Source organism: Microplitis demolitor, chromosome 8 (genome assembly GCF_026212275.2).
Source record: "Microplitis demolitor isolate Queensland-Clemson2020A chromosome 8, iyMicDemo2.1a, whole genome shotgun sequence".
NCBI lineage: Eukaryota > Metazoa > Arthropoda > Insecta > Hymenoptera > Braconidae > Microplitis > Microplitis demolitor.
The window spans coordinates 19,213,326-19,239,780 of NC_068552.1; the positions used below are offsets into that span (position 1 = coordinate 19,213,326).

Sequence of the window (26,455 nt, forward strand, 5' to 3'; positions counted from 1 at the left end):
ATTTATTTATACAAAAGTCAATTCTAATATAATATATGATAACAATTTAATTCGATAAAAATATAAATAAAATATTTAAAAATTTAAAATTCATAGAATATAAATAAAATATTATAAAAATTAATACCTTAAAAATTTTAACAACTATTGCTCACTGGAATTTTTTCTGGCTCTACAATGAGCCGCATGTCTATTGCACGAAGTCTTACGACTAAATATTTTTTTACAAAACGCACATGTTAAAACTGAGGATGAATCTTCTAATGAACTAATTTTTTTTTCTTTCTGCTTCAGGTGACGTGACTTCATCAAAGGCCTAAAAAAATTAAAAGTAAAAACATCAATAATTATTTAAACAATTAATTACCATAAACTGTAAGAAACATTATAATATAAATAAATAATTACTTAGTTCTGCAGAGTGTGCACAGACACTCTTTCAATTCACGATCAACTTTATCACTGACTTTTAAAGGATCCAATAAAACTCCGTCTTCAAAATCACCAATGTTTGAAGATTTCAACACATTTTTATACTCTTCGAAATTATCAATCACTTGGTACTCAAACTTACCAGGATTTGGATCAATGGACTCATCAGTTTGATTCTCCAGAATCTCAGTATCAAATTCGAGAACCATAAATTCATTTTTTACGCTTTCTTCCACGCTATCAATAAAATCAAACTCGAATTCGCTCGCGTCAATGTAAAAGTCTTTGTCTTCATGACCAGAACTTTCAGTCATAAAAAAATTATTGCTTACTTTAGAGTTATCATCCAGAAATTCGAGTCCGCTGACGACAACATCATCAACGAAAGTGAGATTTTTAAATTCAAAAAACCCGCGGTCGTTACAGTCGTCATAAGCAACATCAGTCATTTTTTCAGGCGAATTAAAATTAAACTTATCAACAATCTCAATACGCTGAACATCTAAATAATCATCAGTATCACCTACATACCACATTGGAGACTGGTCCAAACCTTCCTCCATATTTTCATTCATTTTCTGGCTGATCACTTGGTCGATTCTTTCAAAAAAATTCTGCTTTCTGCGATTTACTTTTGGATAAATTTTATCAAAGACTTTGTCCTGCTTTATGACTTCACTCCGTCTCTGTCTTCTTAGTATATTTGGCACAAAACGTTTTTTTTTAAACTTACGTTCGATTACCGGCGATAAATTTAATTGATCAAACGAAATTAAACTACTAATTAACGAATTTAAATCACCGTACGGCATTTTTTTCTCACTGAACTAAAAAATTTACTTCCTTGAGCTTTTTTAACAATGGAAAATTTAATTGTAACGGATTATCGCAATCAGTAATCGATATCTCGAATCGTTTTTTAAATGTTTGCGAAAAAATCAAAATGGCGGCGCACGGAACATTTTTTTTGTCTTCCCTCCAAATAAATTGAATTAATAAACTGATGGCGTCGCATTAATTAAAATAAAATAATATATTAAGTAATTAAAACTTTTAATTTATTAATTAATGAAATAAAATGTTTAACGTTAATACATCAAGTAAAAAATATCAATTATTTTTTAAAAATTCAGGTAAATATAAATTTATAAATGTTAGTGTTTATTTAAATAAATTATTTATTTATTTAATTTAATTAAAGTTAATTAATTTATTTATTAATTAATGTATCACCAATCATTGGTATTATCGGCATTGATACGTAAATTTGAAAAAAGTACATCGCGGACTTTCGGCTTTGGATCCTCTTTTATTTTACTCGGGACGGCTTCACCTAACATCCATTCCAATTCTTAAACAAAAATCATTTTTAATTAATAAATAAATAAATTAATTATTTTTTATCAATTATTAAAATTAAGTAATCAGTGAATTAATGGCATGAAAAATAGCACGAGTGTCAATGTAGCGGACATCAGACAAATTTAAAATTATAAATAAGTAAAAAAATAATATTTATAAAAAATACACTTATTAGTTTAAAAATTTTTTAAATTTTATTTTATTAATTATTTTATTTATTAATAATTTTAAATTTGTCTGATGCCTGCTATATTCACACTTATAAAAAAATAGCAGACATTTGAAAATTTTTTACAGTCCTTCATATTAATTTTAATAATTTATATATATTAATATTGAATTCGTTCAGTTTAAAATTTAAAAAAATCCAAGTACCTATTACTTTAGAAAATCTAGAAATAATATAACCCTGAAGTTAGTAGACAATGAACAGTTTAAAATTTTTTTTAAAAAAATCTTTTTCAAGAAAAAAACCAAACATGCACATGTAGAAAATTTTAGATGCAATTTTTAAAATAATAAGATGCCAGCTAACTTCAAGATCATATAAATAATTGATATAAATTAAATATGTGAGGTTATACCTGGTTCTGTCAGTTTCATTCCTCTGAGTTCAATCGGACCGATTATTTGTTTGACCATGTCTCCATTATGATAAATAAATATCGTAGGTAAATTTTTATCAGGCCAGTTAGGAATACAAGTGGTAGAGATACTTTTTAAAAATTTAGTTGCTGGAAACTTTCTAGCTAAAGATGTCAAGTATTGATTTATCAAAGTACACAGTGGAATCCTAGAGACAAAATAAATAATTAATACACTTCATAAAACCCATCATTATAATATTAATAATTATTATGTCAATGTAAAAAGTATTACCCAGATTTGTATAAATGAAGGACGACCCAGACGTCCTCACCAGCATTATTAACTTCTGCGACATAATCCTGAGCAGATATTTCCTTAACTTCTCCATACTTTGATTCAGACACCAGTGCTTTCATCTCAGCTAACCTCTTTCGTCGGTACTCCTCAATAACTTTTTCATCTTCCTCGTCTTCGAGCTCGTCTAGTTCATCAAGACTCTTGTCATCCAACTTAGTAACTTCTATAAATAATAAATAAGTAATTAATTAATTAAAAGTAACTTACACGAAAAGTAAATATTTAAATTATTTAAATGCTCATAAATTACCACGACCAGTTCTTTGATCGATTGTATTTTCTAGCAGATTAATAATCTGGTCTTCAGTAATTTCCTTCTCTTTTGGTTTCTCTGGGATAATTCCCTTCGACCTGAGGATGTCATTCCACTCGGTATCTTCATTTGGATTTTGCTACCAGACAAATATATTTAATTACTGTATACTTAAATTTTAAATTTAATGATAAAATTTATTCTTACCATTTTGTCTGCTGTTAACTTGTTTGAATTCAAATGTTTATTTATACAATTAAATTTACACTTTTAGGTTAATTGTTAGCTTTCGTAAATGACAGCCTTTAAATTATTTTTTATACACTTCCACATTTGGTATTTGTATCAAATTACATCGCCAGCATTTTTCTCATTAAAAAATTCTACTTTTACTAAAGTAAACCAGCTGTACCATGACCATCATGACTTTGATTGGAATTACACTCCAGCGACTTTGGCAGCTCCAGTAATTATTTTAAAATATAAAACCATGTATTTAAAACAATTACTCATGTCCAGTTTAATTGCACAGATTCTTTAAAAAAACTCAATTATTAAATTTCATTATTATTAACAAATAATTAAATTTCCATAAATAAATATTTGAATTACGCGGGTTTTTTTATCACCTAATGATAAAAAGAAATTTATCATCTGCCGACAATGAAGAACGTCAGCTGTCAAATAAATTTTCAAAATTTTGACAGATGGCGCGAAATTTAAATTTCTAATCTCCGCCCGTTTTGAAATCGGTAATTTCCGTAAAACTTCCGGCGTCTTCGGGCGTTTCCGCGGCCTCGGTGTAGTGGGGTGACGTCACGACGCATGTTCTGTCCTATCGAATATATTCGAATGACAGGTGGTACACAGCGCTCGGTAGTACTCGTACTGATATTTCGTGTACATAAAAAGATACGAGAAACAAGAAAGACAAGTGTTAGTTAAGTGCAGCAGGACTGGCAATAAATGAGACACTTTATAATATATATTAGTATTTAAAGTAATAAATATAAATCGTGTGCGATGCTTACACTTTGTGTGCGCTGTCAAATTTAACTGTTTAATCACGGTTTTATAATGTATCCACCGAATTCCCGTGAGCTGCCCGAAAAAATTAGCTCCATAAGAAAAGGTACGTCTTCTAATTTTTTTTTCCTACCAACCTGCCCCGAACAGGTTGAACTTTGCCTCGTCTCTTTATCCTCGATTACTCCATTTGAAATCAATAGACGTCTGCGTGCATCGCTCGCAAATTCAATGACACCATCAGCTACTTTGTCTACTCATCATATCTTTATTTACTTATTTATATTTTTTTATTTACTTTTTGTCATAAAAGTTCATATAAAATCTGTTGGAATGAACAATTTATTTTTTTTCAGCGGTTTTAAGAAATCGTTACATTAAACTTGGCACTCAAGACCGTCGATTATCATTTTTGTGAGTAAATCCGGAAAAAAGATAATTTAAAAATATGGAACAAGGGTTGGGTAAATTAACGAATAACAGAAATATAATAAATCGATTATACGATTGTCAGATGATCAACAAAACTGTCAACATGTCTTATAACTTTCTCTTGTCTCACCTAATCCACACATCAGTCATGCATACTCACACGCTTAATTAACGACAATTTATCATCTCCGTCATTATATATCTACATGTAAATGTGTAAACCACTTAACTTTTATTCATCATTATTTAAACTTTTGTTTTTTCTATTGCACATTCTTGAGAAAGCGTATAATTTACTCTTATCCGTACTCAATTGTTATTTTATATGGTCAAAGTTCCTTCAATTTAACACTGAGTGATTCTGAAATGTATTTTTAAATCTTCATATTTCTAGCTTCTGTTATTAATTTCATATTTTTATTTTTTTTATTCATTCATTCATTCCTAAGCTAGCAAATTAATTTTAATTACAAGCGTTGATACGAGAAAACAAGTTAAGTAGCTGTTAAAGATTGCCATCAGTTATCTTTCGGTATCTGCACATAAAAAAAATATTTTTTTGCGCAAGAAAAAATTTTGTCAAAAAATATTTTTTTTCTGTGCGTTAAAATTCACGCAAAAAAAAAATTCTCAACTGAAAGAAAATATTCTTAATTTAAGAAAATTTGTTTAAAAACTTAAATTTTTTTGAATAGAATCGAAATCTCCTCAGACGAAGATAAATTCTCTTGGCTAAAAAAAATCTTAATTTGGTTCCCGAAACCGTTTGTCTTCCAAAATATTTTCTTGACTCGATAAATTTTTTTCCATGCATGTTTACTTGACTAAAATATAATTTAATAAAACTAAGCACTTTGGAAAAATAGTATGACATAATTTAATATAAATAAACAACAAATCAGGCGCCACTGGCTTCGTATTGATTTTATCTATAGAGTAAACTATTTAGCATTGATATTAAATATTTAAATTGCAATAACTTGGACTCATTACAAAAGGTGTTTGCGTAATTAAACTGGTGATGGTAATTGAGTAGTTAGTGTCGCTGTAGTTAATTATAATAATCACCATTATTAATAATTAAAAATTACTTAACAGGTGGTGCAGAGAAGCTGATCTATCTATATGGGGCAATGCGTGTCTCGTAAGGCGGGCGCTGTTATCGCCGCATCGTCGTACCGAATCATGGACAAGCCCGCCAAGAATCAGGTAAAATTATTTATTACAACAGCAGCAACAACGAAATAAGATAATTCACCCTGTGCGTCTTGGGATTTGTTTTTTGTTCTTCATTCCGGAACGAGGAAGCTATAGGCATACAAATGCTGAGAGTGCGTCGACCTTTTACTCGCTTGACGACTTATATTTATTCTTATATATAAACATAATGCAACCCACAATATACAGCTCTTAAGTTAAGTAAACTTACATTAGCGTAAAACCACTGAGTTATTTGTAGGATCGGTTACAGATGTTGACACCCGACAATCCAATTACTGTTCAGCATGATTGCCATTAAATCACATGGGCTTTACTATATTTTTTAAAAAATAATTTAACTTCCTCGAATTTTATTTAAAGTTAAAAAATATCTAAAGACGTAACACGTCGCGTGATTCACGCTCAATGAAATTTAATTAATGCCACTCTTTGTTGGATCATAAACGGATGAAACTGAAGATGATGTTGCGTATTATATATCAGTCTTATAAAACTTTAAGAACAAGAGCAAGAGCAGGAGCAAGACTAATAACAAGAGTAAAAACAAGAACAAAAGTAAAGCTATTTAGTTATTTTATTTCTTGTAATATCATAAAACTTGTCAGTCATGCTTTCAATTGAATTTATCTCATCTCAAAGATATTGAAAGTGATACAGGCAGGATTTCAAGGCATCGAGCCACGCCAATATAAATACTGGAATGCCGATCTGTGGGAGTCAGAGCCATAAACTACATTCCCATACTTATTATTATTTATATTATTTATCATTTACATTAATGATATCACATCTGTAATCTGTAATCGAAAGTACTCAATTACATACAACCTTTCAACGGGACTGCAGTTTATATTTTTCTACATAAAAAAAGTAAAATTTTTTTTTGCTGATCAGGAACAATCACCGAGTAAATCGGTACAGTATTGCTCCGTACGGACAGATAAGTGACCTGCTTTCAAGCCGAGCATCAGCAGTCGCCGATTTCTCATTTAATTCGCGATCTCATTCTCTTTACTTCTCGCATTAGTATTTCATTATTATTTATTATTATATTATTCAAAATTATTGTTGATAATAAACTCCCGTACAAGCTTGCAGATAAAAAGCTAATTAAGAAGCGATAACTATACAATAATTAAAAGTGCCTGCCTTAATGATCTGCATAATCTAACCACGATGGATAATGAATTCCTTATCGCGTGATCAGCCAAGCGTTTGTCACGGTATCCATACGCGCGTTATGTGTATCGATACCCGAGATCCAAGCCGAGTTAATTCAACCGTTAATTGCGTAGCAAATATATCTACTCAACACACTCTACTATTATATATACACATTTTTTTTATGTGAAAATGAAATACTCTCCCACACTATAATTATAACATTAGCCATTAGTTATATTTTACTTATCATCGTCGCTTTCTCGACCGAGGTACAAACAAGTGTGAAACACTTGTATCTTTAAAAATTTTACTTTATTTACATTATCATCTATTAAACTATTTATCATTCAGCTGTGAGATTAACCCGGACAGGAATTTATCGCATGCTCGTGCGACTTTATTTAAATAAGCTGTTAAAATATTTTTTTCCCGCGTCGAAAAACAAATTCGAATTTAAGTCTCAAAGTTCTTAATGAGGTTTTTGAGGATCAATTTGGAATTTGAAGATTGACAACAGCATAGAAAGTTATCCTAATTTAACACTCAAAGTAGTGGTTATGACCCATTTTACCCCTTTGATGACTAAATTGGAATAACATAATCTGGAGTAGAGCCTCAAAATACTCAAAACATACAGGAATACTTTTATCCACATTTGAATCTTTTCCCTCCTTTTTCTATCAAAAATTTTTAAAAGTCCGAAGTATATATATAACTTTCATTCGTTGAGGATTTTGAGATCTTACTTATAATTAAAAATCGATAAATTGGCATTTAGACCTAATAGTTGTGATTGAGGATTTTGAGTTGAGACTAGGGTCGATATTCAAACGGTAATTTTAGCGTCTTACTATTACTGTATATGCTCACTTTATATATTTATACACAGCAGTAAAAGCTATTTGAGTTTGAAAGAGGAAGAGTAGAGCTCGTGAACTCTAAAGAGCGTGGGACGATTAAGTGTGTATATATTCAAGGCAATTTAAGTACTCGAACCCGTACTTGTATTCGTATTCGTATTCGTAGCTCGTATTAAAACAGTACCGAGGGTCTCAGTGAGAAAAATTAAATTTCTCCTTGAGATTCCCCGAGAGGTCTTACTCCTGTGAACCGTTATGTACAAGGTACACAATATATACAATACAGGAGAGAGGCTTTGCGATAGGATCGTAAGCGTATGGATATTTTAAATACGTTCCGCTTGGTATTGCATGCCTTCTTATCCTGTAATAACATTCGTTGTAAGTAGGAAAGGGAAATACCAGCCACAACTGTATGTTGCTTAAATCTATTACATTAAACTTTGGCTTAGACTCTGGTCTTTCTTCATTAGATCGCGTCGGGGAGTAGAGGCAATAACTCCTGTCAGTAAAAGGTGACGCAGGTGATCGCATGCGCCTTACATTGGGTTCAAGTTCATATTTATGAGGTTCATTGTCCTTTAGGGCCTTTATTTTATTCTGTATACTGTCATTGTAATATTTTCTCATACATTCGTACCCATATTCATGCTCGTCCTCATCCTCATTAAACAATTTTTTATTGTCTGAAAAAAAAAAAAAAACAAAACGATGAGTATCAATCCGTAAATTACTTTCTAGATTGACGGTATTGAGGCCATATGTAAATTTAGTAGTAACTGTCTTTTAAATACCCACTTTTTTTTTAATGAAGTTTTAATATATATGTATATATAGATATTTGTTTTATTATTTTTATTTATTTATTTTTTTTTTATTTATATATCGCGGGTGTGATGCTCTTTCACCGGAAGCACAATAATTGGAATTAAAAATAGTATACGAGCAGAGTGAGAGGATGGAAGAAATAAAATAAATATTAAGAATAGAAAGTGCTTGACAATCTAAATAAATGAAAATATATTTATATTTATATTTTAAATTCACTAGTCAAAAAGTAAATTATAATATGCAATAGCTTAATTAGGAGTTAATTATACGAGAGTTAAAATTTATTAGACTCGCTTTCTTGCGTTTTCCTGTTTTAACTCATACCCACTACTCCTTCCGGAGTTAATTATTTTTAGCCTGTACTCCAAAACGAAAAACTTATTTTTCCCTCGCAAATGCTGGCATTTGGATGGCAATTTACTGAATTTCGCAATGCGGATACTGCAGAAGCTGACATAAATTGTTATTGCACATAAACGAAGATTGAGCGACAATAAACTTTATCGTGTGCAGATTTAATTTAAGTACAAAAGGTATAGATAAGTGAAGAGAGAGGAGACGCGGAGGGATAAAGAGAAAAGGTAAAGGTCGAAGAGGATTCGGAGGGCATAACAACCTGCACTATCGATTGGATAGTCAGGTGAGAGCGCAGAACCATAACGTGAATGTGTTTTAGGCGTCACGATGGCGCAGTTCTCCGGGTATCGATTCCTGGTGGCGCCGGCCGGACCACGTGAGTCATCTTCTCGCGAATGCCGTCCGCGGCCCCTTCCCTCCTTTACTTTCTTTATTTTCTTTTGCTCCCCTTTAATTCTTTCTCCAACTAACCCTCTTCTCAACCTGACACTCTTATCTCCTCTTGTCCCTAATTTAAACGAGTAAAGACTCTGTCAGGATTTTTTTTTGCTTGTATAGCATTAAAGAAACTCTTTCTCTCTAGTTTATACTACTCGTGAAGACTCTTATTTTACGTCGAAGCCGTACATTCTCATTTTCATTGATCGTTTTACGAGATTACCTTTTTATTATTATACTAAAAATAATTAAACTTGACATTTAAATTAAATTATCATAAAATAAAACTTATTTCACTCCTAATCAGTTTGCATCTGCTGTAAAATGGGACCAGAACATCTGGAGCATTTATGCCAGGATAAAAAAAATAATAATGATATCGATTGGTAGTTTTTAAAATATTTTTTCTTAATAAAAGCGGATTCTGGGATATTTTATTTGCTCTACGATAGTTATAGAGTCCTCTTGATCCGCGTTCGCGCAGTGGCGTCGCGACGCCGGCGCGTTGCGTCCAATCGATCCTCTTTTTATCCGTCGACTGGCCAGGGTTATCCGTTTGTGTGCGTAACCGCGACGAAACCTCGGAATAGAGGCGCATTCTTGTGTACTCTTGTATCCACGGGTTCGTCTTCTTGGTGGCCATCAAAGATGTGACATCATCAACACACTCTTTGCCATACTGTCACCAGTTAAATTATAATTTATTTAAATCACCCACATCGTCAGTGATTTCTACGCCACTGCGAATCCCGCGATAAGAAACTCAGTTTTGTTGAGATTGCAAGATCCACTAGGCCTTGGTTGGTAACGTGATAATTATCTTGCGTGATTACGTTCTTAGAAAATATAAAAAAAATATATAAACGTCAAAAGAGTATACAAATATTTAAATAAATAGTGGTAGGGAAATGAGGAGAGTAAGAGAAATGGATTAAATCGTTAGCAACTACGCAAGACTGTTTGCCAAGTCGTCATCCATCATATCACCTACGGCAGTTTGTTATTGCCAGAGACATGGATTATCGATATGGATTGCGTTATAAAGAGGACAATGATATGGACAACGAGAAAGATTGCGCCAGCAGTTTTACGGCGGTAAGAAAGTGATGTGACAATTGTTTTTGTTTATGCAATTATCATTTATTTATTGTTATTGTTACGAGTAATATAAATGTATAAGTGTTTAAATTTGTCGAGTAAATAAACAAGGAAATTATTAGCACACTTAATAGGTTGATGTTAATATTATAGTGAGTCATGTCTCTTCTCGTGCTGGTCGTTATGTTTTTAGAGTGTGCTGACAGACTATACTGTCATGTGGACTCTTAACTGGCATGGGATTTGCCACTCGAAATAGATTTCGCTTCTAGACAGTGTGGGTTTATTCAGAAAAATCGCTTCACTTGGTTTATAATTTTCGGGTTAAAGATATACTGCTCTGTTCTCTAAAACTCTGTACAGTATGCGTTCATTTTGTCTGATAATTTATTTGTTATTTTAATTTTGACGTACAAATAATTTTATTATAAATATTGTTTGCCTATAAATAATTAAATCGATACTAATTATGTGGTTTTTTATTTCAGGACGACGGCAAAGGTGCGCCGAAGAGAGGCGCGCCGCAAACACGAGGCACCGCCATATCTTTTGGATTTCGTAGAAGATCTCGCGAGGATGGCAATCGTCAGGCGATAAAAAATTACGAAGACGAAATACCCCAGCGGTCAAAGTCGCTCGGTCCGGAGCAGGTAAGAAGACGCATTGTAGATGACGATGACCAACGACACCAGCGTGTCCAAAGTGCCTCGTCTGGACGATCAACACCGCGACTGGCACCGCCCAAGAAAGAGGTAGTCGCTGGTAACGTGCGAATGAATCGGTTCGGCTTTCGTCAGCCTCAAGCTGCTAAATATACCGACAAAGTTGCGGACATTTGTTCCAGTCACAGTGCAAGTCACTTTAATCAGGATAAAATACATCATCAACAGCATCAGCAAGAGCAAACTCACGTCCCGCGATCATCTGCGAGGAATCAGCAGTATGCTACTCCACCGAGTGCCAAGCTGAGGCCCTCGCCAGTCAACAATCCACCGGCCTACAGTCATTCGAACAACGCGACTGAGATAAACCGCAGGGTGACTAATATTCCCGAACCGGTTAGTAAGTACACTTTGCACACGAGTCATCTTCCGTTGCCACAATACGCGGTCCGCGTTGCAGACACGAACCCAAAGATTGCCAAAACAGTTGCCAATCAAAATAGAAAAGTATCCACGGCATCGAAAAGTTCCGCGGGCTCACAATCCGGTTCGGGAACTGAGGACTCTGGGATCGGGAGTCAGCCGGGTTATTTAATCGAGCACGAACAGACATCAATTCGAGGTGGGAACGGCAACAGCGGAGGCATGGATTATCTTGATGGCGCATCTGCAGTCAGACGAATACAAGTGAGGCCCCGGAACTTGAGAATGGTCGTTAATGGCAAGAGTTTTGATGTGCGCGACGTTGATGATGACAACACTGTCACTGAGATCTCAGTGATACCCTTGCCAAAGACGTTTGCCAGCGTAAATCTCAACACGGGATTGGTGCGCGAACGGACGAGCCAGTACCACCAGAGAATAACAAATAATAAGGACAACAGGTACTGTACAACAGAGTCCATAACTTCGATGTCAACGACCTCGTCAGAAGGCTACGACGAGGGTCTGGGTGAGGAGAAGGTCTTCAAGGACCGCTCGCGCTCTGAAAAAGTTCCCTCTATCAAGTCTGACTTCAGTCCTCCCAGCTCAGACGACCCCGAGTACGGACACGGCGAGGCAATGGCCGATGAGTACTCTTTCAGTTCCAGCGACGAGTGCCGTGCTAACAACATTCAACAGCATCTCAAGACAATTTCCATCCCAGCGCCCAAGAGCTCTGTCACCCCTCTGTCTCTCCCGAAGAACACTCTGCGCTCAGTGATGCTCACCATCGAGGATCCCGCGTTCGCTGCTGCTGCCGCGTCCTCGACTACTCTTATCGACGACGAGACCTCACCCGTAGACAGTCTCGTCGACAGCCTGACCGCCAGTATCACCCAGTCTGACGGCCAGGCTTCAAAGAAAGAAAAAATCCTCGCTGACAAGAGCCCCGGCATCATTGCCGACGATGACTCCCCAGGTACTCCGACAAACGCTTCTAATTCCCTGAGTCTCTCCGAAGGCAGAGAATACTTCGATGACGAAATCGCAGACCAACCTGGATTGACCTTCGACGACACAATGCGGACCGCTCATGAAACTCACTCCGGTCGTATGAGTCGACAAGTTACCGACAGCAGCAACACTCTGATGGAACCTGTTACCAAGACCCGTAAGTTGTCTATTTACTTTTACTCCAAACGTAGCTTTTACTCTCAATCGAGTAGTATTCATTTATTATATTTTTAAATATCTTTTTCAGATTCCATTCAAGCTAAAAATATTGAAAACAGTCCGTTAAATTGCCGGAGAATCAGCAGAACCGGTAGCGTTGACACGCTGTCACCCTGTGAATCAATAACATCAGATGACATGATGCTGGATTATGAACGCAGTGAAACCAGCTCTTATGATGAACCTCATCGCAGGTAAATATTTTTTGACAGTAATTTTTAACCCAACGATTCAATCAATCAGTTAATAAATAATTATCATGAATATATAATATTTATTTAGATTTGAATCAAGTCCAGCAATTCATGAAATGGACGACGCGACAATCCTCTCGGAACTAGAAGCCCAGGGCGAGGAAGTAATGAGAGAGTGGTCATCACTACTAGGAACTCATCCTCAAATTTCAAACTCAAATTTGACAAACAACAATTTGATCTCCAGCAACAACAACAACATAAACAATCAACAAATCTCCGAATCTGGGTATGTATTTATTTATCCATCATAAAAAATCGTGGTCCATGACTTTTCAATATCGTATTTCAAATCGGCGAATATAAATTTATATCTATAAAAAATTTATTTATCAATGATTCAGACAAGCCATGGATCATAAATATTTATATGAATTATTTTTACGCTTTACAGAATTTTATTTAAATTTGTAAATAAGCTTATTTATTGTTAGCTTTATGTTGTCCTTTAGTCAATATCCCGCACACTTATCATAATATTTATTGTTATTATACGGCAGCATTTTTTTTTTTGATACGACGAAGGTTGGTTTTTGGAATTATTACAAGTCGCTCTAGAACTTCTCTATGCGCAGGCTCCATAACATTTCTCTTCCTCAAATATGCCTATCGTAAAACAAAACTATCTTTGAAAACATCTCTATCCAGAACAATTCTCGTCAAGCTCAAACTTTACTCCGAAACTTTTCTATCCAACGACAAGACTATTCGAAATAACACTATCCATTATCGACTTCAAGGGATCTACAGTAATTTTTGTCCAAGATTTTTCTCAAACAAAACCTCTAAACGCAAAATTAAGAACGAGACTCGATACATTTCTCTATAAACTAGCAATCTACGATTTCATTTTCCAAAAATATTAGATAGTACAACAGATAGTGCAACAAGGATAGTATCGTTCGTCGACGAGTGGGATAGAGAATAAAGTTCAGACCCCTCTTCACTAAAAAATCATCAGTAATTGAGAAAACATGGAAATTCATGTGTTTTTTCAGTTACTGATGATTTTCTAGTTAAATCGGTAGTGAAAAATTTTATTTCGGATAGACTTGTAATTGGGTAGAAAAGTTTCGGAGTATAGCTTGAGCTTGACGAGAGTGGTTTGGGATAGAGATGTTCTGAAGTAACCTATCGAAAAAATCCATGTGGTATTGCATGAGAACCCATAGGAATCCATATAGAAAAGTATGGATTTATGAAAGAATTTATAGAAATTACCATAGGAGTGTATGAATTTACATGAGAATTCATGTAGGAAACCATGAGTATCTAGATTACCATGTAGGAACTTGGATATATGGATTCCTTTGTGAAAAATTCATATAGGAATCTGGGTTTATATTTACGTAATTTCTATAGAATCCGAAATATCTGGGATTCTATGTCTATAGTCTATTGATACGCAGATATGAATAAAAGAACAGATTAATATCTCTATAGAAAGTCATATGGGAACCCATACGAAAATGGCATATCGAAACTCACATAGGAATCTAGGCTGGATTCCCATGTGGACTTTTTTGATAGAGTAATCAATTCAAGGATGGTTTTGTTTTACGACAGACAAAGAAGTTCTATAGAGCGACTTATGATGCCTGTTTTTCATTCTCGTCAAAAACGCTTGTGTTCTATGTCGACTATAGCAGGGAAACGGTTTTGTATCCAGGTCATCGACTAATGTTATAAACTTTACATATTTATTGTATGTTCTAAGACAGTTATTGAATTTCCGAGAAGTATATGCAGCTTTACACTCATCCTTCATCATGCAGCTCATAAAAACGTCTTATAATCAATTTTAATAAATATTAAAAAAATATACTGGCTTAACAAATTTGAATTTTAAATAATTCAAGATTATTTCATAAATTTTACATGCAGAAAAATTTAATTATCTTGGGGCTATTAGCAATTAATATTTTATGTAAAAACTTGTGATAGCTTGATGGGTTTGTAATTTAATCTAAACTAGCGTGTACTCTAATCTGTATTAAATTTCTTATCAAAGTAATCGTAAAAAAATTGAATTATATATTTAATTAAATTAAAAGTTTTACAACAAAAACTTTTATTTATTGATAAAAAATTTATGTAAAATACACGATAATGCTACGGACTTAATAAATTTTTTATTTTTTCGAAGCCTATTATTTTCAAAAAATAAAAATAAAATTTCACAACAATTTAGAGATTACCCTCTTTCATTACAAATAAATGAAAAGTAAAGGACAGCATACCTAGAATCAAAAAATTATATTTTTTCAAATAAATAATTCGATTTAAAATTTAAAAAACTTAAATTTTTATCATAATTTTTTTTTTTAAACAAACTATTAAAAACAAGTTTGAGTTATTTGTCTAGATTTAAATTCTCAAGAAAAATTCAAATCCAACCGGTTTTTCACGTTTCCATCTTTTAAATTATTTAACATATAAACAAACTGAATCATCAGAGTGGTGTCTCATGGCTCGTGTCTCATTGACGTGTTCACGTTATGAGTCACGAATCCATACCACGGCAAATAAAACAATCGCTCTGGAGCATAATGTAGTCGGTGTAACTATAGAAAGTGTTATAGAGCACGAGGAAGCGATATTACTCCACAATCTGCATCACTGATATTCTATATAGCCCGCAATATTATAGTAGTAGTATGGTAGTACTTACTACCATTATATATAGATATAACTATATATTTATACACATAGTTGTATAGTTGTAAAATCCATCTATCTATATAATAATACTCCCTACTACTAAAAGCTATTGAACGGTTAGCTGGCGGCGCAGCCGGTGGTTGACGCGTACAGCAACGGCATAACTACGCTACGATCGAACCCACCGCTTGGTATATTTTCAGACACCACGCTGACTTTAGTGCTAAACTCGCTGTCGGAGATATCGCGACCGCGAGTAGTCTGGCTGTCGGGTTTGTTAGGGTCGTCGTGGTTCATTCGCTCTTGACTCTCGGTTCACTCGCTCCAGTGTATCAGCTTCCTGTAGTCGATTCTATGGTTTATTCATTGACTCCCTCATTTTCACTGTGAAAAATAAAAAAATTTACCTTTTATACCAAAGAATAAAACCCCAAGTGCTCTTATTTAATCAACAGACCAAATTGCCAGAGTGCTCTCCACTTCATTCAATTTTTTTCGACACTTTTAGTTAACTCTTAATATTTTTACTAAACCTTAAAATTTTTTTTACACCCACTTGAATTTATTAATTAAACTGACGCGTCTGCGCAAAATAATTATTTTACGGTATCGTAAATTGAATTACCGGCATTCAATTACGTTAATTGGTATCAAGTTTTAAAAGTCAAATGTCTGATTAAATTACACCCTATCTATTTTTTTCTGTCCCTTTCAATTTAAATATATAAAAGTATATATATATATTTATTATTCCTGCTCCTATAAATCTAAATCCTCTGATGCTTATTTTTAAACTGCATGTATGTTGCAAATGTAATTTTTAAAAATCGCAAGCATGAATTTCATCAAAGTTAAATCATAAAAAATTTAAAAATAAAAGCTAGCTTTGGGTTCTGCATTAATATTTAAATCACAAAATACAATATAATCGTCGTCCTTGAGTACCTCGGGCTAGAACTGGCTTTGTACCGAATAGTAATTAAAACCCCGGACTTTGCATTTGAATAAAAATATTTTAAAAAAACAATCAAAGTATTGGATGACCGTCGATTGAGAGGTAGTTATTTTGTGTTCTAGTGCACTAATTAAGCGAGTCAAGCAATTGAAAACCGACGATGAGGAGGCTACGGGTGGGGACTACTATCAACTGACTTATCCTAACTAGCAAACACTCACCAGCCCTCCCTTGATGACTAACTCCGCTAATAACACCAGGTGCTAGTGATCGTGTCTCGGGCGAGGGTTTTTCAGGACAGGAAATTTCTGTCACCCGAGTAGAGTGCCATTCCATTAGAAATAGATTTACTAATTAACTAATCAATCTTTCAAATAAATCCGATTCAAATTTAAAAAGATTTTCATTCGGCGCACAAAATTTTGAAAAATATATTTTCATTTTTTAAATTACTATATACTAATCCAATTAATCAGTAGATACGATAAGAATTAATATTTTTCCAATTTCATATCAAGAACCACTTAAGTAATGAGTCATTGAATTTATTCAGTGCAATAGATAATAGTGATAGAGAAATTTTTTTAAAAATTTATTGTTAGCTGATTGATGTTTTTCTACGGGTCATAGTGAGGATTCAATTAATTAACTTCCATTCCAATAGTATTAAAATTTTAAATTTTAAAAATATCTTCCATAAAATATTCAGCCGAGACGTTGATTAAGAGTAATTAAATTTTTTTAATTATATTGTCGAGCAGCTTGTAAATGATAATATTTATCAATTTATTCGATCGTGATTGTGATCGTGATCGTTAATATTCCATGAATAATAATAATTAATGGGCGTGAGAGTGCTAATTACTGATCTCTTAATCTGCTGGACGGAAAATAATGAAAATAAATAAAAAAAGGACAATAACCAGTGAAAATTGCTATACATATATATATTTATATATCACGAACAATGACAAAGAGTAACAACAACAATAAGTCGTGCCTGAGAAAATTATACGTACTCACTTGGTGACTTTAAAGTGAAACACTCGAGTGTGGAGTAAAAAAATTATTTGACTAGTGATGATACTGTAGCCAGTGCTCACTATTACCATTATTGTGAAAAATATTTGACTTGTAAAATAATCTGCTCTCAAGTAGATATATTTAAATATATAAACATACGTAAATAAGTAAATACTACTTATGAAAAAAGTTATTGAGGACAAAAAAGTCAAGACAACAATGAAGGAACCAGCTGTCCAGTATTCCGGATCTAAACTCGTTACTTCTGTAGCTTCAGCCAATGGGTAAATAATCGAAAAATATCTGCATCCCCCCTACCTTTATATTTATAAATAAAATATATAAGTAAACATATACATGCAATGCATCTGAGAAATTAAAAATATGCATATAAATATTTGTAATTCGGATCATTAAATTTTGTCCGTACAAGTGGGCGCGTGTCCGAAGATTTCATTCCCGATAAATCCACGGACATATTAATTGACTTGATAATTTTTATTATTAATAATAATAATAATGATAATGAACAATAGAATTGATTGCTTGTAGCTTCGGACACGGCTTTCTTTGTACTTGATTAGCATGTCTGTAGAATGAAAAGCATAATTTAATAACTCATTCATGCTTACTGATTATTTAAAGCATGACTAACAATAACAATGTAGTAGCTAGTATTTGGTTTTAAAAATAAAAACTTAATGAAACCAAGGCTTTATTTTTTTTATACCACCTGCTGTGCTGCGGTAGGCCGTTACTTGGTTTAAATATCACACGGAATAGAATCGTCGAGGTATAAATGAATCATTTTATTTTTTTTGGTCTAGATGTTGAGCTAAGTCTGGCATTGAGGTCAAATATTGTGAGCAGTGTCGTTTATTCCAAGAACGAATGTTTTTTTTTATGACAACAATCAGCAGGTCGATGACATTGACGGTGTTTTAGTGATCAGTCTGTTTACAGAGCGGCTGTTATATAAAATAATGAGGAATGTTGAAAGATTCTCAAGTCGGCGCAGGAAGAACGTGAAAAAGCTTTTGTTACATGATTGGGAAAAATAATCCGAGTTATTTATTCGTTAATTAGAGCGTCACTAGTTGCCCAGTCGGTGTATCAACTTATTCTTTTGTACGGTTGCGCCATTTTGCTTTCTTTTACTCAATCCTTCCTTTTTATTTATTTAGTTACCGTACTCACGCTAACTCACTCACTTATTCACTCGCTCACTTGCTCACTTGCTAATAATAATTTTAATTATTTATTTATTTAGGACCCAATTAACTCCAAAATTGACTTTAATAATTCACCCGAATGGTCGATGGACCTGAGGAATAAGTGATTAAGTCCAGTAATTATTGACGAGCATCTAATATAGGCTGCGGCCTATAAGAACAGTCGATGACCTTAATTACTGGCTTACATCGTGTAATTTTTTTTTCTGGGACAAGGACGATGTGATATCGCGTGCGTTTGTAAAACAATCCTATCATTGCTGGACGTTAATTTTTTTTCTGCTCGCGGTTAACCCGCGACTTTTTTTTTAATGCAGACTATCGCGTATAAAATCCTCCGCGGTATATATACTGATGATAATAACAATAAATAAACATAAGAATAAATTAGTTTGCATAATATAGCGTGACTTGAGTTTTTGGCACAAGAATCGAGCGATTTGGTTGCTGGGATACCAAAATTACACATCAGAGGTTGACTTTTTTTATTTTATTTAAGTGGCAAAGTGCTCTTTTGGCTCTTGCGGTCTGCTGATTTTTTATGGGGATGGGATACTGCAGTCTGCGCCATTCCTTCCAAAGTCAAGGTCGTTATTAAATATTATTTTTTTAAAAATTAATTTCTTTATGTAAATTTAAATTAAACAATAAATAATTAAGTTGTCTTACCAAAAAATAATATTATTTTATTGATAAGACTTTAATGTAATGAATTTTATTGGATATTGAAAATGCTCTCATTTATTTTCCCCTAGAGAATCCGAGTACAATATTGAGCGCCCGAGCCAGCTCCAGGAGGCGCTTGCGCGAAAATTAACGCGAGCGATTTTCCGTCTTTCCAGGTGCAGCTCCGCAGTTTTCTCGCGTCGGTCTCTTAAGCTTCATTTTATTTAAATCCAGTAGACTGAAATAATAATAAAACACACAAGTAAATAAACAAATAGAATAAAATAAAATACCGCGCAATTGTTTATCAGATCCTGCCGCGTTTGTCGCATTGCGTAAAGTGGACAGTGTAAAAATAAAATTAATTGCAATAGTAATTAAATAAATTTAATTTAAGTAACGTTAATAAATTGAGAGCAATATAAACAAAGACCTTGACTTTGAATACTATACCGTAATTTATATGACGCGGAGTCTAAGATTACAGCCGTTGTATGACAGGTCTTTTCATCTCGAGTTTAGTTGGCCTCTAAAGTTTCAAATGCTTAATGATTGGATAAGCTGTTTAAATTAAGCCATCGCTTAATAATGTATCGAGTAGAGGAACAGTTTTATGTGGGATTGAGATGAGTCAGCTCCAGCCTTAAACCGGCCTCTTGTTTCAGTTAACTATCATCTCACTCTCCTTAAACTCACACAGTACAGTTATTTCTCAGCATGATCAGCTCACGACTAAACTCTACTCCACTGTTATAAATAAACAAAACAGAATAAAATAAAATAAGCGATGGCATCTAATCCCGAAGACAAAGGTGCCAAAAGACGTGTCACTTTGATTCCGCGAGCTAAAATTCGCTCTGACAGTTTAGTGAATGCACTCGAGTTTAATAATTTAAGGCTAAATGACCATACTGAGGGAAAAGACTCGGGATTGTCATCCGAAAGCACGACACCGACTGGTGGATCTCCGCCTCCTAGACAACCCAAAATAATAACAAATTTTCCAGCCGCTAGTCGGGGAAAAGTTGACCCAAGGTATCCTCTTTGTTTAAAACATTTGATGCTTTTATTTTAATTTAAACCTGAGCCTGTGTACAACATAAATTCTATGTGGAAATATGTTGCTGTTATTATTATTATTATTATTAATAGAACAATAATATAAAGTGTGCATTTGTTTGATCCAGAATCGGCAGTGCAAGAACATCCCGACTGTTGCGCAGCAGAACTGGCACCGATTCACCGCGTTCTTTGGATAGCGTGCGAACCCGACAGGTTGCCAGTCCTTTCAGGCCGGTGTTAACAGGAAACGTAAGTCATTCGTAACACCTAGTTCATTAATTTCGTCATTAATTAACTCGATACTTAATGATTGATGATTGATGACCAAGGAAAATTTTAATTAAATACTTAATTACAATTATTATAATAATAACAGGGTCAATCCCCGAGTCTTGACTCCGGCGACGAAGGAAGCCCGAGGCTAGAGCGATGCAACTACCAGCAGGATATCGTTTACATAAAGACCGGGTTATTGAAACTTATGCGCATCATTCAGGAGGTACTTGTATTTTTAATTAATTATGTGTTGCACTGCATTCATTTATTCATTTATTTTTTTATTAATAATTCATATCATGCATTCACTTTTACTTTTTTTTTTGTTAACATTTATTTTTATTTGTTTTGTGTTTTGTCTTCTCGGTTTTCAATTTCAAGTCTGAAGAGAAAGATTTGACGAGGGTACGTTTTATTTATTACTTTTTTTTTATTTTATTTTTTGCTTTATTTGTCAATTTTTAATTTAATGGACACTCGATTTATTGTGAATTTTATTTTACAGGCGGATACTCTCAATCCATTCAACAATTCGCTGGTATGTTTAGATTTTTTATTAATGATTTGTTATTAATTATTAATTATTGATGATTAATGGTAATGGTAATTATTTGAGTACAGAATGGTCTCTTCCACAATCTGAATGAAGACGGTACCGATTCGAATGGTTTACTAACTAACGGAGCACTTAATATTGCTGACGAATTGACTGATTTACGTAGACAAGTTATATTTCTTCAAGGACAATTAGAAGACAAGGATAGAGCGATACAAAATTTACAATTGCAAGTTGCCAAACAACAGGATTTAATAAACAGCGTTGATTCACAGAGTAGTATCTCGTATGCCAGTTCGTCTAAAGATATGTCTAATGCTGCTACTCAGACTGAAAAGGTTTTTCTCAATCAATTAATATTTATAATTTTATTACGAGGTCACCTCAGTGCGTTTAGAAATTTAGGGTGTAGGGAAAAAAATCAATAAAAACTAAACTACTAGACTATTAATCATTTTTTTTTATTTGTCGAGGGGTTCTTCAGGTAGTTGATGTCACACTAATATATATATATATATATATATTTTTTAAACACGTATTTTATGAATTCCGGGTGACTGGTAGGTGTCATAAATTTTTAAAAAGTGATCTGGCTACACTGATCTGAAGTAAAAAAAAAAAATAAAAAAACTTTTAGACTAGAAGTTTAGTTTCAATTAAGCGTAGGAATTATTGATTATTTCTTTTTTTTTAATACAAAATGGCTGTCGTTAAAAACTAAAATATCTAGTTTTTATAAAAAGCCAAAAATTTTAATTTTAAGACTAACTAATTTAAAATTTTAAACTGTGGGATGATCTCATGAATAAATAAATGAATCTACCAATTAATTAACTAATTAATCTATTACTTGAATGTCAAAAGATTCGTCCAATATCAGCAGGACCGTCATTACTGCAAGGATTTCCACAAGACAATGGCATGGGGCCTCTCGTTAGGTAATTATCGCCTTAAATGTCTACTTACAGTAATAAAAATAAATTATTATTATTAATTTCATACCACTAACCATTACATTATACCATGTATAAAAAATGTTGATCATAGTCTCTAAATGTATGTAAAAAAATTGTTATTGCTGGTCTGGTTCATCGTCGATCCTGCGCTATTCTTCGTAAACAGCTTCAGGATCGGGAAGGTAGAGTGCGTCAGTCCATGTGATTTATTATTGGGATATTTTCTTTTGTGTGCATTCAATATCATGTTTTATGCTTACTTAGTTAATTTGCGTTTATTTCCTACCTCCACATATCTTTAGTGCCTCTATATGCATATAAAAATATATCATTATAATTATATTTATAGAATGCATGCGTCAGAAAAAAAAAACACGTGACCTTTAGAAGTTCTGCTGAAAAAACTTGAGACTAATTTTGTAAATTCATAATTTATTTAAAAAACAAATTAAATAACAAAGTTTATACTTTTGTATGATATGTATATTTATTAAGTACCTGTGCAATTATTTAATAAATTGAATACAAGCATGAGTGTGATATTAAATCGCTAGAGTAATTATATTTTTAAAAAAAGGATGTAATAAATTCACATTTAAATAATTTTTCATGCTGCGTTTAGCCGTGTGGGGTGAGTTGATAATAAAAAATACATTTTTTTTGTGCAAGACCCTGGGAAATTAATTGCTAATTAATTTTTAAACTCGATTAGTAAGTAATGATTTTGTTCTTTTTAGTTGGAGTGAAACGTGGAATCAAAAATCATCACAACGACCGCTATCGCTTGCAGAAATCAGCAGTAATTGTACGAGCAGCGGTAATGTCAAAAATAATCGCAAGATTGATCGACCGCGGACAGTTAAATCACGTCATGAACAAATTCAAGCATCAAATCGTTTACCAAATGGTAGCAGTAATGGAAACATTAATGGAAATGTTAATTCAAATGCGAACGTAGTTACCGAGTTAGAAAAAGATAAATCGCAAACTCAACAAAATTCAGTAGTGAGAAGAATAATAAAATCTCGTGACTCGGTAACGAATCAAATTATCGATGACGAATTCACAAAGGAATCAAAGTCTGAAGTACCTAAATCTTGTATACCGTCTTTAAAAAAAGTAACGACGCGAGTTGCGAGACAGACAAATATTTCCATAAATCGATCGCACAATGCGTAACGTTGATGCTTGTTTATGTAGTTTGTATACATATATATAGATATATATATTTTACATAAAAAAAAAATAATTTAATTTTTCATTTTGTAAATTTTATGTTTTTAGTTGCAGATAAAATTTAATTTGTATATATAAAAGAAAGTTTATATATATATTTGTGAATTCGTTAGTAAAGCGATTGAAATTTATTTCTGTAATCGCGAAAACTACTGAATAGTTGCTCCACAGTATTCAAAAAAAAAAAAAAAAAAAAAAGAAATGAGGTTACGACTATACAATTAGAATTTTAATAATTGGAGCAAAATACTATAATTAATATTTTTATTTTTCATGCAATTGTATTTTCTTTCTTTTCTTTTTTTTTTTTTTAATAAATGCAATAAATTTTCGAGGTTAATTGATTGGCTTCGAGCCGGTAATTTTCTCTCGGTTATTTAAATTTCTATTGTATGGTTGGTAACAAATAAAAAGGTACGTTGAGACAAAGGCAAAAGTGCGCAATCAACGTAACAGTCATTCAATTGTAGATTATATTTGTAAATATTATTATTTTTATTATTAGTTGGAAATGGTTATAAAGATATAATTAATTATTATAGTGATAGTAAGATGACAGGGACAAATAATTTACTTAAATAATTAATTTATTGCTATCAATTCCTGCTGTTTTAAATTTTATTTGTATATATTATCATTAATATTCATTATCACATTGTACTGATGTTATAATTTAATGCAGACACTTAAATTATGGCCTAATAAGCACCTCAGAGTCTTGTAATTTATTATTTTTTCGTCAGAGCTTTATTTTATGATGTATTTAGAAGTGGATTATTTGCTGAGGAATTAAACAAAAGGAGGGTGAGGGTGTGACGTAACGCTAAGTATGAAATTTCGGTTTATTTCGTAGCCCAAAAAATATTTTCCATAATTACCTGCACTGAAAGTTTGAGTTTGAATGTCTGGAGTTGAAATGAAACGATTTGAGTCCAATAGAATATCGGGTCCTATAGGAAGTGTGGAAAAATTTTTTGAAAAAATTCTAGTTCGTTATACAAAGTCTGTAAATTTGAGTTTGAAAGTTTATAAAATTTGAAAATAAAAATACATGATTTGGAAATTAATTTGAAGATATGTCGATTTTTATATGACCGAATTTGGATTTGATGATTTTTACTCTATAGCAAAAATATCAAAATTTGTTGAAAAAAAAAATAATTGTTTAAATTGTTCGGAAAGAGTGAGTAATCTAAAAAATCTATTGATATTAAAAGAAAAATTCCGGTAAAATTCGAAATGTCTTTGAATCGGTTTTTGAAAACTGTATTTTAATTTTTCAATTTTCTTAAATTCTCCATATCGAATTGCAAAGTTTTGTATCGCGAATACTTAATAGAATCTCTTACGGTTTGATTTTTTTTACACATAATGAGTGGCTCGAATGCCAAACGATTTTTCTGAGGGTTAGAAAAAAACATGCGATTCTGGGCTGAAATTAAACGAGAAACTAATTGACCGACTGGCTAAACACTAATTGAAACTTATACTAGAGTGCGGGGGATGATAAAAATTAATTTGAATTTAAAATAATTCAGTAAAATAGCCCGTCCTTATTTATAAAATACGCTCTGACAATATAACATATATCAATAACTAAAATTTACCTCGAAATAAAAGTTTTATGTTAAAGAATTTTGTACGTTATGATAATAATTAAAAAAAGATGTAATGATGAATAAGAGAGATGACAAAAAAATATATATATATATAATAATCAGTGCAAAGCCAAAATATCAAAGCTTTGGCTTTTTTGTATTAGAAATTTCTATACGATTCAGTGAAAAAAAAGTAACTAGAAGCTTGTATGAACTGATGTGTATTGAATTTATTGACCGGAATACAGCAGGTTTCGTAGTATTGTTCAAAAATATTTATTCTATTCATTCCATTTCTCTTTTACCAGACCTCAATGTCACTATTATACTTTCATAAAAAAAAAGAAAATTTAATTACATAACATAACATCTGATTGTAATGAGTAAATAAATATTTACCCAATCAGCATTGACACAAATGTATTATTATCCGTACCAATATCACGGTAAAAGAGATTTATATAAAAATAAAAATCTGTAAGCCCGTATTTGAAAATAAAATTTACAATCTACAATAAAATCCATAAAATTCTTGATCTTTGAATATCAATTGTAACTTTGATCAGTACTTAATATAATTAATAAATTAAAACAATATTCATTTTATTTAAATAATTGTTATTTTAATTGAGTAGGATCCTCAGCAGCGGCCTCCAAGCTTTGAAAAAATAATTGAAATCACTAACCTGGGTGTGTCGATGAGTTTGAAAAATCCGGAAATCGATGGATCAGGATTTAAATTGAGTGGGATCCTCAGCAGTGGCTTCGTATTCGTATCCTTGAAGAAGACCGACTTCATTATTTACTGACAGTAGTTCAAATAAAAAGCACACTCTGATGCTTCGCATCATAAGTCGTGCAAAAATAAAGAGTTTTGAAATTCAATGAATGGTGTAGGAACGTTTGAGCTAACCGATTCCCGAAAAAAAAATTTGGTGACAGATCGACCCCTCAGAGGGCCACTCTCGTGTTGTGAGCTGCTGTAACTCATCTCCGTTGTCGACTTTCCGAATAATTTTATCTGTATATTACTTTATTATTCACAATCTTTTTAAAGTGACATCTTAAAGTCGTCTCTCTGCTACTTTTGAGATTTTTAAATTTACCCGCGGGAATTTTTTAAACAGGTTCCGCCATCTCGTGTGTCAAAAAATGACTTCAACCTAACCCGATTTTATCATCTAAAGAATTAAACTAGTCGTTTTTTTTTTTTTTTTATTTCGCCAATTAACTTCTTAGGGAT

General features: G+C 32.7%; 3 protein-coding genes across 7 annotated transcripts; 1 reads left to right on the forward strand and 2 right to left on the reverse strand.

Moving 5' to 3' along the window:
- Positions 1-144: 144 nt before the first annotated feature.
- LOC103572460 (uncharacterized) lies at positions 145-1,297 on the reverse strand. Its single transcript, XM_008551089.1, has 2 exons — positions 409-1,297; positions 145-316 (listed from the first exon to the last, which is right to left on the reverse strand). Exons 1-2 carry the CDS (start codon positions 1,242-1,244, stop codon positions 145-147), a joined length of 1,008 nt encoding a protein of 335 aa, XP_008549311.1. The 5' UTR covers positions 1,245-1,297.
- Positions 1,298-1,468: 171 nt separating this feature from the next.
- Positions 1,469-3,423, reverse strand: LOC103572433 (viral IAP-associated factor homolog). Its single transcript, XM_008551052.3, has 5 exons — positions 3,200-3,423; positions 2,990-3,131; positions 2,674-2,902; positions 2,379-2,587; positions 1,469-1,783 (listed from the first exon to the last, which is right to left on the reverse strand). The coding sequence occupies exons 1-5, from the start codon at positions 3,200-3,202 to the stop codon at positions 1,662-1,664; spliced, it is 705 nt and encodes a 234-aa protein (XP_008549274.1). The 5' UTR covers positions 3,203-3,423; the 3' UTR covers positions 1,469-1,661.
- Positions 3,424-3,847: 424 nt separating this feature from the next.
- On the forward strand, positions 3,848-25,768 carry LOC103572434 (putative mediator of RNA polymerase II transcription subunit 26). 5 transcript variants are annotated; one of them, XM_008551059.2, is made up of 14 exons: positions 3,848-4,124; positions 4,375-4,432; positions 5,549-5,659; positions 10,908-12,675; positions 12,766-12,931; positions 13,020-13,220; positions 20,716-20,839; positions 20,967-21,089; positions 21,248-21,271; positions 21,372-21,404; positions 21,488-21,760; positions 22,287-22,360; positions 22,545-22,560; positions 23,116-23,209. In XM_008551059.2, exons 3-14 carry the CDS (start codon positions 5,576-5,578, stop codon positions 23,122-23,124), a joined length of 2,895 nt encoding a protein of 964 aa, XP_008549281.1. In that variant the 5' UTR covers positions 3,848-4,124; positions 4,375-4,432; positions 5,549-5,575; the 3' UTR covers positions 23,125-23,209. The 5 variants fall into 5 exon arrangements, with proteins under 5 accessions (XP_008549281.1, XP_053597579.1, XP_008549279.1 ...); XM_053741604.1 differs by lacking the exon at positions 22,545-22,560 and having other exon boundaries at positions 23,116-25,768; XM_008551057.2 differs by lacking the exons at positions 21,248-21,271; positions 22,545-22,560 and having other exon boundaries at positions 23,116-25,768.
- The last annotated feature ends 687 nt before the right edge of the window (positions 25,769-26,455 follow it).